This window comes from Canis lupus, chromosome 34 (genome assembly GCF_048164855.1).
Source record: "Canis lupus baileyi chromosome 34, mCanLup2.hap1, whole genome shotgun sequence".
Classification (NCBI taxonomy): domain Eukaryota; kingdom Metazoa; phylum Chordata; class Mammalia; order Carnivora; family Canidae; genus Canis; species Canis lupus.
The window spans coordinates 30,099,705-30,117,979 of NC_132871.1; the positions used below are offsets into that span (position 1 = coordinate 30,099,705).

An 18,275-nucleotide genomic window follows, 5' to 3' on the forward strand; every position below is an offset into this window, starting at 1 on the left:
TCTCACAAGACTGTATATATTAGCATGCTTTAAAAGCTGTTGCCTGAGGGTTTTATTTCCAATCAGCCTGAAACGAGGGGCTAAGATCCCCCCCTCTGAAACAATGAAGGTCTTGATACAACCTCAAATATAGGGACAGTTCAAGAATAAATCAGACGGTTTAGATAACTGCAAAGGTTTGAGAGACACCCTAGAGCTAGGGCAAGGTTGGAAGACAAAGTTCATCTTCCACATAAAGCCTTTCCTTTATGATCGGGAGAAGTAGGTGTTTCTCTTAATACATGGGTACAAGCACAAAGAATCAAGGAAAGATTGAAAGAGGTAGGTGTTTCTCTAAATAGATGGGTACAAACACAAAGAATCAAGGAAAATGAGGAAACAGATAAATATGTTCCAAATGAAAGAACAAGTCCCTGGGAAAAAACTTAAAGAAAGGAAGATAAGTAATTTACCTGATAAACAGTTCAATGTAATGCTCTAAGGATGCTCTTGGACTCAGGAGAATAATGGAACTTTGACAATAACAGTAAAATATAAGAAAGTACCAATCAGACGTCACAGAGCTGAAGAATAAGATAACTGAACTAAAAAGTACACAAGAGTTTTCAACAACAGACTAGATGAAGCAGGAAAAGGATTAGTGATCTGGAAGACAGGGCATTAGAACTCAACAAAGTAAAGTAGCAAAAAGAAAAAAAAAATAATTTGAAAAAGTGAAGATAGCTTAAGGGGCCAATAGGACAACATCAAACAAACAAACAAAAAACATTTGCATTATAGGGTTCCCAGAAGGAGAATAAAGAGACAAAGGAGCAGAAAACTTATATGGAGAAAGAATAGCTGAAAACTTCTCTAACCTGAGGAAGAAAACAAATAACCAGATCCAGGAAATCCAATGACTCTAAAAAAGTCCACTGGAAGGTATCAACACCAAGACACATTATAATTAAAATGTCAACACCTGAGATGCCTGGGTAGCTCAGCAATTAAGCATCTGCCTTGGCTCAGGGCATGATCCTGGGGTCTGGGATCAAACCCCACATCAGGCTCCTTGCAGGGAGCCTGCTTCTCTCTATGCCTATGTCTCTGCCTCTCTCTCTGTGTCTCTCATGAATAAATAAATAAAATCTTTAAAAATAAATAAATAATAAAATAAAATGTCAACAGTGAAATATAAGAAATAGTGAAAGGAATTTTGAGGGAAATGAGGGGAACTGAGTGGGAAAAATTAGAGAGGGAGACACACCATGAGAAACTCACTCTAACTCTGGGAAACAAACAAAGAGTTGTGGAAGAGAAGGTAGGTAGGGGGATGGGGTAACTGTGTGATAGGCACTGAGGAGGGATGGGATGGGATAAGCACTGAGTGTTATACTATATGTTGGCAAATTGAATTTAAATTTTAAAAATGTAAAAAATAAATTAGTAAGTAAGTAAATAAATAAATAAAAAGTCAATGGTTAAAGAGCCTGCTTCTCCCTCTGCCTGTGTCTCTGACTTTCTCTCTTTGTGTGTCTCTCATTAATAAATAAATAAAATCTTTAAAAGAAAAAAAAAAGAAAATTATAGGTCAAAACCCAGGATGTGCATAAATGCAAAATCCTCAACAATTATTTGCAAACTCAATTCAATATTAAAATGGTTTTGCATAATGATCAAGTGGAATTTATTTCTGGGATGCAAGGATGGTTCAACATCTGCAAATCAATCAATGTGACGTACCACATTAACAAAATAAGGGATAAAAAATTCACATGATCATCTCAATAGATGCAGAAAAAGCCTTTGATAAAGTTCAACATCCATTTAAAATAAAAATGCTCAACAAAATGGGTATGGAGGGAATATATCTTAACATACTAAAGGTCATATTTGACAAGCCCACAGCTAATATCATACTGATTGGTGAAAAGCTGTTGCTCTATATCTAGGAAAATGACAAAGATTCCCACTCTCTCCACTTTTATTCAGCATAGCACTGGATATACTTTCCAGAGCAATTTGGGAAAAAGGAGAAGCAGAAGGAGGAGGGTAGAGAGGAATAGGAAGAAGGAGAAGAAAAGGAAGAAGAGATGAAAGGCATTCAAATTGGACAGGAAAAAGTAAAACTCACTAATCATAGATGACAAAATTTTGTACACAATACCCTTAAAGAGTCCTAAAGAACTCTTAAACGTGATAAGCTAATTCAATTAGCTAATTCAGTAAAGTTGCAGGATAGTAAATCAATATACAATATCTGTTGTTTTTTTATACGCTAACAACAAGCTATGAGGAAGAGGAATTAAGAAAACAATCCCATTTACAATTGTCCCCAAAAGAATAAAACACTTAGGAACAAATTTGATAAATTTAATTTAAGGAGATGAAAGACCTGTACAATGAAAACTATGGTAATGATTAAAAAATTGAAGACACAAATAACTAGAAAGATACTCCATGCTCATGGATGGGAAGAATTAGTATTATTATAATGTCCATATTACTCAAAGTAATCTATAGATTTAATGCAATCTCCATTCAAAATTACATGCCTTTTTTTTCACAGAAATAGAACAATCTCAAAATTTATCTGGAACCACAGAAGATCCCCCAAAACCAAAGCAATATCTGGAAAGAACTAAGCTGGAGGCATCATGCTCCCTGATTTCCATGTATATACAAAGTTTTAGCAACCAAACTGCATGGTGTTGAAATAAAAACAGACCCATAGATCAGTGGAACAGAAGAGGGAGTCCCTAAATAAATTCATGCATATATGGCCAATTAATTTATGAAACAGGAGGCAGGAACATACAGTGAGGAAAAGATAGTCTCTTAATATATGGTGTTAGAACAACTGGAGAGATACAAGCAACAGAATGAAATTAGACCGCTATATACTCAATGTAAAATTAACTAAAAATGGGCTAAAGACCGGAATGCTAAGACCTGAAACCATAAAAGTCCTAGAAGAAAACAAATGCTATCAGTTATTTGACATCCATCTTGGTGATGAATTTTTGGATCTGATTCCAAAGTTAAAAATAAGAAAAACCTCAGTGAAGATATCACCTCAAAACTGTCAGAATGGCTACCATAAAAAAGACAAGAAATAAGTGTTGGCAAAAGCGTAGAGAAAAAAGACTGTCATGCACTGCTGGTAGGAATGTAAATTGGAACAGCCATTATGGGAAACAGTATGGAGGTTCCTTAAAATATTAAATATAGAACTATACCATATGATACAGAAATTCCTCTTCTGGGTATTTATCTAAAGAAGACAGAAATACAAATTTTGATGTTATATATGCACCCTTATGTTCATTGCAACATTATTACAATAGCCAAAATATGGAATATCCTTAGCTTCCATCAATGGTTAATGAATAAATAAGTGGTATATATACAATGGAATACTCAGCCATAAAAAAGAATCAAGTCTTGCCATTTGCAACAACATGGATGGAATTCTATGGAATTACACTAAGAAAAATCAGTCAGAAAAAGAAAAAAAAAAAAAAGAAAAAGATAAACACTGTATGATTTCTCCTACAGAGGAATCTAAAAAACAAATGAATAAACAAAACTAATACAGAGATTGGTGGTTGCAAGGGGGCTGGGAGAAATGGGTGGATGAGGTCAAGAGGTACAGACTTCCAGTTATAAAATAAGTAAGTCGCAGGAATATAATTTACAGCAAGATCATTATAGCCAATAATACTGTGTTGCAAATTTGATAGGTGCTGAAAGAGTTAATCTTAAAAGTTCTCATCATAAGAAAAAAGTTTTGTAACTTTGTATGGTAATAAATGTTAACTAGACTTATTGTGGTGATCATTTCACAGTGTATGCAAATATTATATTACTATGTTGAAATGAATATAATCTTATACATCAATCACACCTCATCTTAAAAGAAAGGCATGTGGTGTTCAGAAATTCTTGTTACAAAGATGTGTCTAACTCACAGACACACCAAATAAGTAAATAAAGAAAACCAGTATAAATATTGCATTTTATGTAACTTTTATGGTAACCCATTTGAGTTCTCCATTTTAAAATGCTAATTTGTTCCATATTTTAAGGCTTAATTACTTAAGTACTTAATTTACTAAGTGACTCTTAAAAGAAGAAATACCATTGGCCACAAATATTTTAAATGATGCTTAGTGAAGATTTTCCTTCTTTTCTTAAAGTGATTGTTCTGTATACAAGCAGCTGTTACCTTAATTATCCCATATCTGATATAAAATTTGTGTTCTTAGAGTTAAAAATGAGGATTTCTTAAAAATCCGAAATAGTGTTTATATGTTTTTCCTGAATAGGTATCACATTTATCCATTTTATCACAACATGGTATATAAAACAAAGCAAGAAATGCATTATTATAATAGTATAAACAACATCTAAAATGTTCAAAATTATTTAGAAGAATATGCTTACTGCATATCTTAAACGTGTCTATGTACAAACATACAAATATTGACATAACTACCTGTAAAATGATACAGGTCTTTGGAATGCACAAATGTAATATTCAATGTTTCAGTCATTTGCTAGAAGCCAAAGATGTCTATAGTTATGTGTTGTTTTTTTTTTTGAGAGACATTTCAAAAGCATACAAGGGTGTACAAAACCAGTTACTTAGCTATCAAGCCTCTGACAATCCAGCCCCACCATCTCAACAAGATTTGATTACTCTATTTTGGTCTTATCTGAAGTAATTTAGAAAGGAAAAAAATCAGATTTAGTTAATATGATGTTAACATCACTATGCTACTTATAACGAACGCTTTATAGGTGGCAAACATTATTTGCATTAATTGTGATTTTATTCTATATGGAGAAAGTCATTACATATCTAAAGAAACAACTTCTATTCACATAGAAATGGGGTCTGCAGCATATTTGTAAAGTTGGAGATCTTCAAAGGTCTCAGGACATATCTTTTCTAAGCACCAAGAGTTTGCTTTATAATACTAGATTACTAGGATGACAATACTGCCACTAAATATTCTGATTTTTATTATACCCACTTAAAATATGTTCAACTATCTAGAGCATGGCTTACAGTTAATCACAAACAAGCTGAATTTGTCAACATCATTTTGCAAGCAGTATCATTATTTCCAAGTGAATATTTCTTCCATGGCTGATAACTGAACATTCTAATTATAAATAGTACCATAAATTGCTGGAATCCATAAGAAATAATGTTTAAGGGTCAAAGAATCATACAGGCAATTGGCCATTTTTACACTGGAATAGCAAAGCACATAGTTTTTCAACATGAAGTATAAGAACTTTCCAAACAGGCAAGCAAATAACCTATCAAAAAGCACGTTTACTCTGTATTTGGCAAGATAAAACAAAGCAAAGCAAAAAGATCTCATGGAAAGAAACCTGTTAGGCTGCATATTCTGCAATGTCTTTGCAAGTAAACTATTTTTCTCTCCTAGAAAAGAAAATAGTTCATATTTCTCATTATATGCATGCACAGTACATCCCTGCTATGGCCCAGGTATTCAGAACCCCAGAGATCCAGACGTTCTGAGATATTGTGAGATATAGAGATTACTAATATAGAAGATTATACAACACATGTAAACTCACCCTTCTAATCTTACATCCGGTAGACTTCTGTTAAGGGCAATCAAATCACTGGCCATAAGGTTAAACTGATTGATTTTAAACAGTTCTTTCATTTTCTCCTGGTCATCCTTAGGAATCAGCACAGCCTTTCCCATTTCTCCTGGCCCTTCTTGATTTCTTGAAATAACAGCTGTAAGACACACACAGGTATACACACACATACAAACATACAGATAATGAACTGAATAAACTCATGTGTTAGATTAGATTCTACAATCTATTATTTATACACTGGCTTAATAATATAAACATCCAGTCTTTATTGCTTACTTACAAACCATACACTACACTAATGAAACGCCTATTTTAATCCATTATCTCAATGTTGTGTATTGTCTTTTAAGTGAAGAAATATTATATGACTTGATTAATCATTAAGATTTAATAATTAAGCAAGTCAAACCCCAAATCTTAAAACTTTTCTGTCATATTTTTTAAAAAATATTTTATTTATTTATTCATGAGAGACACACACTGAGAGAGGTGAAGACACAAGCAGAGGGAGAAGCAGGCTCCACACAGGGAGCCAATGTGGTACTCGATCCCGGGACTCGGGGATCACGACCTGAGCCAAAGGCAGTGGCTCAACTGATGAGCCACCCAGGCGTGCCATCTGTCATATTTTTTTAAATAAAATTATTAGAGAGGGGATGACCTTGGATACTGGGCAGACAAAGTTGTACAAAATAAAAGAGAACTTTTGAAAATATACCAAGATAAATTTATTCTCACATTCAACTATATGTTTTGATATTTTACATGTCTCTCCTCCCACTACATCTTTATAAAAGCAAGCAACTTTGATAATCCTTCATCTCAATTGCAATTTGACTCCCTGTCAAAGCATTTTCAAAAAATACAAGGACTTTCATAGTGGTGACATGTAATTTCAAATGTCAAGTTGAATTTGAAACTATGTGCCCGGTAAGTGGAACTTCACAACAAAATTCTAGGCTTGATTATTTATTAAGAGAACTTAGGATCCCATATAAGGCTGATGTTTTGGTCATTGCCCTACAAGTTATCACTACACTAATGTCCCTTTTTGCTCTAACGTACATGTTTCAATGTGTGTGTGAGTGTTTGCATGCATATGTGTGTATGTATGTTAATATATAATTTTAAAAATCTAGTCAACCCTTAATTTACTCTTCATAATGATGTTAAGTTAAAATGAAAGGAATGTGGTCTCGTCTTGACTCTTACAATGTGTTGTTATTTCATAGTTCCTAACACATTAATTGTACTGAAATGAGCTTCCCACATTACTTAATAGGGCAAATATTTGGATCCAGATTGCCTTAAAAATTTGCAAAATTTATAAAGGATATAAAGCTTGTCAAAATAATTTGTAAATTATTATACTTCATAAAAATACAAATTCCAAAATAATAAAATAGGCTTGAAACTAGAAAATAGTAAACAAACTTTTGTCTTCCTTGATGTTTATAGTTAGAGAATACCAAGCCTGATATTGCTAGGACTAATAATAAACAGTTGGATCACCCAGCTGACTATTCCCTGTGAAAGGTTATCCTGACTTTGGAATGGCATGAGTCAGACTATAAAGGAGAATAAGTGTCTCTGAGAACCTTCAGATATGAGCACCAAGAAGGTAATAAGCCTGGAAACCCTCTGATACACAGGAAAATAATAAGAATTGGGGAAAATTTTAAATGAAAAAATTACGTGTTTCCAACTTGAAACTATTTAAGAAGCTATCATCTAAAGAAAGTTTCTAAAGAGCCTCATTCAGTTTATGAAGCAAAAGTAGAAATGATGGCAGGAATTTTATGAGAACACGTTTTAATCAATTTAAGAAATAAAATTCTAACAGCAATATTTTACTTTCGGAGTTAGTAGCTTATTATCCCCCAAATCAGATGAAGTTAGTGGAGTTGGCTTTCAGTGAATTTGTGCTCTTGCTGAGATGCTGGATTCAGAGAAGTATTGAGGTTCCTTCCATTCCTAGGGTTTCTTTTTCAAGTACTGATACCACAAAAATTGTTAATGAATTTCCATAGTTCTCTATAACTTTCAAATGAAGAACATATCAGGCTACATGATACCTACTTACCATTAATATTTTATATGTGTGTCCTATTTTTTTAATTAAGGTTACAGACTAGAATATGTCATCTATCTGTATGTATAGGAGATATAGACACATATGTATACTTTATCTATCTATAGAGAGAGAGATGACATACACTGGTCTATAGATAGATAAAGTATATGAATATATCTTTATATCTCCATACATACAGATAGATGACATATTCTGGTCTGTATCCTTAATGCCAGAAAAGCAGGATTAATTTTTTTCTGACAATTTTTTTTTTTTACTTTTGCAGACAATAAAGAATGACCTTAAAAAACATTAAATATCTCAAAAAATATAACAGAGAAAAAATAAAAATGGCTCATTAGTCCACTTCCCAGAGATAACCACTATTAATATGTTGGTTCATATGCTTTTCCCTCTTTTTGTTGATATAGACTAGTCAAAATATATTTGTGTCTTTTCACACACATGGAATAATACTATTAATACTAAAACTTTATTTTTTCAAAGTATTTCTTGCCTCTACTTTCACATAGATTGATCTTATTCTTTTTAGTGGCTTTGTTGTATTCTATTCAATAAACCTAAGTTTATTTAACTGATATCCCAGTTGAATAGGGGGCTTGTTTTCAGATCTTTACTATTATAAATGATGCTGCATAATATTTATAACAATATTATCTTCATTACAAAGACTAATAAACATCTCTCAAGTACTCATGAGGTGCCAAACACTTTCTTACACACTTTATAGACATCATTTCATTCAATTCTCAAAGGATAGTGAAATCTAGACATGCTATGTAACTTGCCTAAGCTCACATATCTAGAAAGTAATGCCGTTAGAAACGACAAATACCCACCATGTGCTTCGACGTGGATGGAGCTGGAGGGTATTATGCTGAGTGAAGTGAGTCAATCGGAGAAGGACAAACATTATATGGTCTCATTCGTTCAGGGAATATAAAAAATAGTGAAAGGGAATAAAGGAGAAAGGAGAGAAAACGAGTGGGAAATATCAGAGAGGGAGACAGAACATGAGAGACTCCTAACTCTGGGAAACGAACTAGGGGTGATGGAAGGGGAGGTGGGCGGGGTGTGGGGGTGACTGGGTGACGGGCACTGAGGGGGGCACTTGATGGGATGAGCACTGGGTGTTATGATATGTTGGCAAATTGAATTCCAATAAAAAATATCTATATTAAAAAATAAAGTAATGAAGTGGTAATTACAACTCAGGTCTGTCTGATTCTAGAGCTAAAGCTCAACACTCACTCAGCAAATACTCCTGTGCATACATTTTTGTATGACTTGTGTTAGTACATATGGTACATTTATAAACATAGTATCGCTGAGTCAAAGGTTATGCAATATTTGAACTTCAAGATGTATTTTCAAATTAATCTCCAAAAAGTTTTACCAGTTAGCAATTCCTTATTGCAGAAAATCAGAGCACTACTTTCTCCATTCTCTTGTCAGCATTGTATAGTATTATCTTCCCCCCCAAAATGATAGGCAAAATAATTATATCTTAGTATTGTTTCAATTTTCATTTCTTTAATAATTCACTCTTTTAGTAATAAAATGTATATATTTAAATATCATTCTTGTCATCAGCTGTTGCATTATACCTCATATGCCTATCATCTCTGTTTTGGAGAAATGGCATAAAATTCTCAAGAAAGTCGGTTTGGGTGTGTGTGTGTGTGTTTAAGTGTGTGTGTGTGCAGTACATTATTCATTTTCTGTATCGCCACATATATCCAAATTCCTTGTTTTATTTCTGTCCTTAATGCCTTTGGAATTCCTTTCTGGGGTAAACACAGCCAGTTGTCATGCTGCCAACAAGTTCCCATTATTCAATTCAACAATCAGTTAAGGTTTCTTTTTTTACTTTTTTATTTATTTTTATTTATTAATTCATGAGAGACACACACACACAGAGAGAGAGAGGCAGAGACACAGGCAGAGGGAGAAGCAGGGTGCCTGACGTGGGACTCGATCCCGGGACCCCAGGATCACACCCTGGTCCGAAGGCAGCCGCCCAACCTCTGAGCCACCCAGGGATCCCTCAGTTAAGGGACTGAGCAGGACTTGGGCAAGGTAACCGACAAGAGAAGACTAGGAACACACCATTTAAAGTTGCTTTTTTTTCCTCATAAAAATGATGGCAGTTATGGAAAGAGAGAAGAAAAACTTTTTGAAAACTAACGTGATATGAATTAATACATATGTAAATACATGCATATGTACATGGTATTTTAAAAGAGCAAAGAGCTCAAGGGAAAAATAACATTAAAAGAGCTGTTCAAAAATTTTCTTAAATTTTAAAAGTCCTTCAGAAAATAAAAAAGTGATTAAAGAATTTGAGGTCAAGAATTCTTAGAAATTAAGAAATCAACTCACCATTCACATTTCTTTTAGATTCCCTCTATAGGGGCACCTGAGTGGCTCATGGATGACCATCTGCTTTTGGCTCAGGTCGTGATCCTGTGACCCCGGGGATAGAGTTCGATGTGGGCCTCCCCGCAGGGAGCCTGCTTCTCCCTCTGCCTGTGTCTCTGCCTCTCTCTGTGTGTCTCATGAATAAATAAATGAAGTCTTTAAAAAAATAAAAAATAAATAAATTCCCTCTATACACTCCAACAGGTGTATATCACATTGCAGAAAAAAATGCACCAGAGTCCACAAAATGCTACCAAGTCTAGGAAGCAGTCAGGAGTTAACATTTATTTCAAGTGGAAAAATGTGACACTCAGCATCTTATGGCATGAAGATCAAGTTAAGGCACACAAAAGTACTTGGATTTTGCAATATATTCAAAGGTACAGCCATTTGCTTTGCCTAACATTCTCAAGACAATAGTTTTGTCAGTGGTAGTAAGTATGATCATGTTATAGAATTAACATCAATAAAAACAAAACTGTCATAAACAGTATCCTTAAACTTAGAACCAGTTAGCAGCACCTATAATCATTCTCCTTAATTATTCTCATTTTCTTAGAGGAGAATAGGTAACAACTTAATGTGTATCAGGTTAAGTGTTTCCTCCCTAATGTTAAATACTTTTTTCTATAATAACCTCTAATGAATGCATGTTTGACATTTTATATTTCTTTTCTTTTGCATGAGCAGATCTACTGACATTTTTCACCTTGTTCAAGCAAAAAAGAAAAAGAATGCTAAGTAATTACAATATAGAACTAGCCTTTTTCTTTTTCTGAGTGTTACTTGGAAGAATGCATCTTGCTAGACAAGCCAGTATTTTTCCTTCAATTAATATAAATAGGAAATGGGACAGATTAAGGGATTGGGTATGTAGTTTATCTCTGATCTGTAATTTGTTTAAAAAGCAACTCCTATTTTTTTCTAACCTGTTCATTTCTCTCCTTTATGTAGCTTAAAAAAGAAAAAAAGACCACTGACATCCACACAATATCATGTCCCCCAAAGCCAAACTTTAAAAAAAATGAAGCATCATTATTTATTTAACTTTTCTGCTCTAACAGGCAAATGTAACACAAAAGGCAACAAAATCTACATTTTGATTTCATGATTATTAATTTGAATATGAATGGAAATGTCCCGATTCCAAAGCTGGTTTGAACTGCAAAAGTAATATACTGTGCTGTAAGTCATTTTTTCCCTAATTATATGGTGAAATCATTAAAAAATAATGATTAAGCTCAGTCAAAATGACATTGTAAAGCTTGTAGAAATATAAAAGCAGAATCTTTACATATATGTGCATTTGTATTTTTTAAACATAGTTCACGTTGCAAAGATTTTAAGGAGATTTACTTTTATCTTAGAATTCCTATTGCTAAGGAGGATAACTACCTAAATATAAACAAACAAACTGATCAATCTATCAATGGGATACTACATATTAATTTCATTATTGGTTATGTACATTGTATTATGAACATACTTTTTTCAATTGCAGACATGTCCCCTTAACAAAGAGCATTGTTTATTTGCAAAAAGAGAGATAAGACAGTCTGTATCTAGAAAAAAGTTACTAAGTGAGAAAAAATTTGCTTATTTATTTTATATATATCTTATTTATTTATTTGTTTATTTCAGAGAGAGAGAGAGAGCACATGATCCATGGAAGTTGGTGAACAGAGGGAGAGGGAGAGAGAATCCCAAGTGGAATCTTGCTGAGCACAGAGCTTGTTCCGCAGCTCAATCCCAGGACCCAGAGATCATGACCTGAGCAGAAATCAAGAGCTGGACATTTAAATGGACTGAGCCATCCAGGTGCTGCTTAAGTTGACTTATTTATTTATTTATTTATTTATTTATTTATTTATTTATTTATTTATAAGATTTTATTTATTCATGAGAGACACAGAGAGAGAGAGGCAGACACACAGACAGAAACAGAAACTGGCTCCCTGCTGGGAGCCCAATGCAGGACTCGATTCCAGGATCCTGGGATCACAACCTGAGCCAAAGGCAGATGCTCAACCTCTGAGCTGCCCATGCGCCCCCTTAAGTTGATTTTAGAGTAATAACTTTATTTGGTTAAAGAACACAGTAATACACGATGTATGTTAGTAAAAGCATCATATTGAACCAAAGCCTAATGCTATTCCATGTGCCATGCTCTCCAGGGAATTACTTCAAATCGCATTTACATTTTCAAATTTACTTAGTTGATCATTTCCGTATATTTGCCTTTAAAAACATTCTTTTTGGTGGCAATATAGCTCTTCTCTCACTTTTATCGTCTAATTGTCAACTGTAATAAATTTAAAACTCTGACTTTCAGTCTCTCCCACCTTTGAATACTGATCCTTCATTGCTAATCAATCAATTTCTCTAAGACAGCATTTTTTTTTCTCATCAATCCTAAATGTGTTTGTGGTAGAGTTAGAGATGAGGAAATCAAACCAGCAGTGGGACCACACTTCCACCATCAAACTATTTTGTCTTCTCCCCACAGTTCCCTGGGCCATGCTTGTTTGCTAATTCTAAAGACCCTGAATTTGTCAAGGGTAATTTTTGTTTAGGAACAAGGAACTTTATATTTACTTACTTAGGCGTATTTCTGTTCGAAACAGTAACAGACTTTAAATATAATAACAAACGCTGAATATATATTTAACAATCAAATTCATTCTGTTTAATGTATAAATAGCAATTCACCTACTATCTCTTTGAAGAAGATCTATATACACCTTTTATGAATCTGACACATTTGGCAATAACATTTTTTTTACTTTTTATCCTAGCCATTACATGGTGTTCTGATTTCTGTCCATTACATTTCAGCAACTAGATTTTTATGTGGCAAGAAAGTTGTAAATAGCAAGCCCTTGACTAGATCAAGTCCAGCAGACATTAGCTACTGTTTCCCAGGAGGGTGCCTCCCATTAAGCATTAATAAGGTAGTAGTTTCATCAGATAGCTAAGTGAGAGATCATCTGCAGAACTGAAGGGTCACTGATTTCCAACCAAATTTTTTCCAACCAATTTTTTATTTTTAAAACTTTAAAATTTTTTCCAACCAATTTTTATTTTTAAATAAAAATATATAATTTGTATGATAATATATGCTCATTTAAAAGAAAAGAAGATGAGAGAGATAAAGATGAGAGAGAGACAGAGTGGGAGGTAGGTAGGCATTATGAAAAAGAAAATGAACAGGGATCCCTGGGTGGCGCAGCGGTTTGGCGCCTGCCTTTGGCCCAGGGCGCGATCCTGGAGACCCAGGATCGAATCCCACGTCGGGCTCCCGGTGCATGGAGCCTGCTTCTCCCTCTGCCTATGTCTCTGCCTCTCTCTCTCTCTCTGTGACTATCATAAATAATAAATAAAAATAAAAAAATTAAAAAAAGAAAATGAACAATCATTGAAACTCCTGCTTGAATGATTAATCTCCACAGAGACATACTATTTAAAATAGAATCATTCAAGCACACAGAATTTTATCATTTCATTTAGCATGGTCATCATTATGAATGCTCATTTTTATCCTTTGAAAAGCAATTGTGGGAATCTTTCTAAATAAATATGTAAATCCATACCTACTTTCTATCGGCTGCAAAATATGCCATAGCTTGGCTATACCATGATTTACTTAACCAATCCTTTCTCACTGAACATTTATGTTGTGTCAATAATTTCTATTATAAATCGTGATTCAATTAATATACTTCCTTATGCATCCATCCTTACAAATTTCTCTGAAAATATGTTTTGAAAAAGTGGCAGAAATTTAATGAAGAAACATATTAACCATGCTATATAGGAATTATTCTTTTTATCACCTCTAACTTTCCATATTTCCTTTGGCTGGGAAATTTCTTCTATTCCTGATGACCAAAATAGTCCCTGTTCACCAATATCAACTTTAAGGAAAGGTAAATATTCTCTCCTCTATGATTTTATAGCTCGTTTACCTTACTCCATTATCCTATTATAATAGTTAATTATCCCTACCTGTTCACATGTTATGGCAGAGCGTCTAACTATTGAGTCCATTTTCTCTCCTACCTGTGCACATAGCCCATACTGCATTCCCCAGCCTCCTCTGCAGCTAAATGCATCTTGTAACTGAGGACAGACATGATATGATCCAAACCCAGGCCTAGTGATTCTTGATGTTCTTTCCCTCAATACAGCAATTCCGGAAGCCACGTTGAAAACAGCAGGGCTGGGGCACTTGGGTGGCTCAGTCTGTTAAGTGTCTGACTGTGGATTTCAGCTCAGATATCAGGGTTGTAAGATCAAGCCCTGCATCAGGGTCCACGCAGGGTATGGAGCCGGCTTAAGATTCTCTATCTCCCTCTCTCCTCCCCCGCCAAAAAAGAAAGAAAGAAAGTAAAGAAAACAGTAGAGCCAAAATAAGAAGACAGCAACATGGGGGTGTGAATCACCACTTCAAGGAGAGCCACTGACTGATAAGGTACATATGTTGCATAATTTACATGAAAGAAAAACAACTATATTTTGCTAAACAGTTGGGATTTTGGACCTATCTATTATACATAGTAGTGTTATTTTTATTAATGCACTTTGCTCTTTCCCCTTTAGTCTATGAAGACTCACCAATGCATTTTACCTCAAATCGGTGCTGGTACTGTTTTTTGTTTGTTTGTTTTTTAAATTAGGTTTTATTTTTTATTTATCTATTCATGAGAGACACACAGAAAAAGGAAGAGAGAGAGGCGGATTCCCCACTGGGAGCTGGATGCTGGACTTGATCCTAGGACCTGAGGATCATGCCATGGGCCAAAGACAGACGACGCTCAATTACTGAGCCACCCAGACGTCCCATGACACTGGGTTTTATAACCAGAAAGAATTCAATGTGGGAGACCAAGAGAAGCCAATGTAAGTACCAGAGGAGCAACAGGCTGAAGAGACCACTGCGAGCTTTGGGTCCCAGTGCCTGGTACTATTCATTCATCAGTGAACAAGTTGAAAAAGGTAGAAGAAGGCTTTCAGACAACCTAGTTCTATGGAAAGACTGATGAACAGAGGAGTTAAAATAGAAGTTTTTCCCATCTGAGAGATATGTAGAAGAGATTGTGGTATTTAAAAAATGAAAAACCTCTAGTTTACTAACTAGAACTTAAATTAAAACTTTAAAAATAATACTATTTTGTATACTTGAAATTTGTTAAAAGAGTAGATCCAATGTTCTCACCATAGGGGAAAAAACAAAACAAAACAAAACAAAACAAAAGCAGAACTATGTGAGGTGACAGATATGTTAATTAGTTTCTAAGACCATACCACCCTGAATGCTCCCAATCTCATCTGATCTCGGAAGCTAAGCAGGGTCGGGCCTGGTTAGTACTTGGATGGGAGACACATATATTAAAATACCACATTGTAGGGACGCTGGGTGGGTAGCTGCCATCGGCTCAGGTCATGACCCCGGGATCCCAGGATCGAGTCCCATATCCGGCTTCTGCGAGGAGCCTGCTTCTCCCTCTGCCTGTATCTCTGCCTCTCTCTCTCTCCCCCTCTCTGTGTCTGTCATGAATGAATAAATAAATCTTTAAAAAACAAAACAACCAAAAAAAACAACAAAAAAACCCCAAATACCACATTGTACATCATAAATCTAAAAGATTTTTGTCAATTATACCTCAGTTAACTTAGAAACATAATGAATGAATGAATGAATGAATGAATGTTATATGTCAATGCACATAAGTACTATAGTGGGTGCCCATATCACACCTTCCTATAATGCTTTATACAAGAAAATGAAACATAGCTTATAATCTTTAACTCAAGAATTCTTTTAAAAAAATTATATTCTCAGGAAGTATAGATACGATATGTCCAATGTTTTACCAATATAGGTGATTAAAGTCGTATTATGTGTCTGTACATGCAGGTGAAAATAAATGTATATTCTCTCCCTGTGTATACGCATATGCACACGCAGTAAATACTATAAGCTGTATTATATATAATGAAACCATACAATAATCAAAAATTTCCTAGACAAAAATATTTAATGATATGGAAGATGTTCATATTATTATCAAATGAGAAAAAGAGATCATGGACGAATGTTACAAAATGCCCATTTCTATAAAAAATTAAGTTCCATGATGTATGTGTCCTTGTCAACAGTGAAGATTAGTAGCTATTCATTAGATTAGGAGAGCTTTTACATCCTTTCTTTTGAATTATCTGTATTTTCTCAAGCAGTCCATTGCCTCGTAAGGCGATTTCAGTCCATATTAATCAGAAATCTGGCTTCAGTGAAGAGAGACACAACTTGCTGTGACAGTGACAGGTTCAAAGTAAAGTCAGTAGATAATGGCGACATGAAAAAGGAGGGATCAGTGTTGGGTGGAGTTCCTGAAGGAAGGAAAGCTTCTCACTGTATGAAATGAGTGATGAAAAACAGGTGAAAAACAGATACATCACCCAAAAAGAATTATGCTTTTTTTCCCCGGCTGGAAAGTTCTTTCCAGGAGCTTCAGTATAACTTACAGATAAGGAAAACATTTAGTAGCTGAGCAAAGACAAGTAGCAAAGTTCTTGGTTTGTTTTTAGGAAAAAGCAAATTCCTATATTAGTATAAAATGTTTTACTTTGTTTTTCATAATCCTTAAAAAACGTTGTACACATCTATTAAGCTAGAGCTATTCTTACATACAGTAAGAGGTTGTTTGGCACATGTTAGAGTCAGAAGTGTTTCCTGGAAACAATTGGCCCAGCGTTTAAAGTGTTCACTGAGGTAATAAAATAATGCTGAAATATGAAATTATTTCCGTCTACATTAAGAATGAGCTTCCTCATTAAAAGTATTTAAAAGGCCCTCATCTTGCAATAGCTCTAGTAATAGCCTTAGTTTGAGATTTAAGTAGGAAATCCCATCTTCCTACCTCTGCCTACACTGCCAAAAAAAAAAAAAAAAAAATTCTTTGGAAGCAAAAGCAACAATTTAGGCTGTCAGCTGCTTCGGGAAGCCCTCTGTAAAGGCACATTTCAGTGGAACAATGGTCATTTTATTTTATTTTAAGATTTTACTTATTTGAGAGACAGAGAGAGCAGGAGCAGGGGGAGGGGCAGAGAGAGAGAGGGGAGAGGGAGAAGGAGGCTCCCCACTGAGTGTGGCCTGGCACAGGGCTCTATCCCAGGACCCTGAGATCATGACCTGAGCAGAAGTCAGATGTTGTAATCAACTGAGCCACCCAGACACCATAACAATGGTCATTTTAAAGAAGCCCCTTACATAGCCCAATATTTAATATAAATTGTTCTTAAGATACACAATGATAAACTCCCAGCATTGATATATCATCACACATATGATTCATCAAGTTTGTAAAAATATACCCACTTTACCCACCCCCTTACCCCCTTGCCCAGCCTAAAGGGAGAGATAGCTTGAGGTCATGATCTACACTAATCTTCGAGCAGTAGCTGACAAGTTGGGCCACTGGTAAGGGACTTAAAAGAACCCAATTGGACAGTTGATGACAAGAAGTTCTGATGAAGTATAGGAGTGGTCCCCTTCGAAAGAGTATAAAATATGGATATTCATGTCCCATTTAATCTTCCAGAGAAGGCTGACACTGCAGAGGGACCTCAATAATCAGAAGCACAAAATTATCTGTTCTATAGCTATGAGTCTTCATTTTTGTTAATCCAAGTGTTTGCTCAATGGGAAAGATACTAGTAGGTCAGGATAACACAAGGGGCCAGGTTTGACAACATGAAATTCTCTTCATGGTTGATCTGCTTATGGCCAACCAGTGTGCTGATAGCAGAAGACAACACAAAGCCATTCATATGACACCTTCTGCCTAACCGGTATGACCTTGGTTCTACTTGACTCCTTTTATCACTATGGGAAAATATGTTTTCTTGCAGGAAGAGACATATCTGGAATCTTTCTTCTCTGGTCACAATTCTGTCAGCATCATGACTTGTAGGCTTACAAAATCCCTATTTTCTTTGGATTCTGACATAATCTTACTTCAGACAAAGGGAAGTAGTTTGCAACAAAAGAAATGTGTCCATGAGCTCACCCCCAAATCCACTGGTCTCACCATCTACAAGTAGCAGATCTGATAGAATGGAATAATCTGCT

At 34.9% G+C, this 18,275-nt stretch overlaps 1 protein-coding gene across 5 annotated transcripts in view; it reads right to left on the bottom strand.

The window, feature by feature from the left end:
• Positions 1-18,275, bottom strand: part of GALNT13 (polypeptide N-acetylgalactosaminyltransferase 13) — a 542,562-nt gene that overhangs the window by 285,083 nt on the left and 239,204 nt on the right. For 4 of the 5 annotated variants that reach the window (XM_072811435.1, XM_072811433.1, XM_072811434.1 and 1 more), the window contains one exon: positions 5,596-5,764. In XM_072811435.1, the coding sequence (XP_072667536.1) occupies positions 5,596-5,764 (169 nt within the window). Of the gene's footprint in view, positions 1-5,595; positions 5,765-10,105; positions 10,259-18,275 lie in introns of those variants that run through there. The other variant, XM_072811436.1, reaches the window with a different exon arrangement.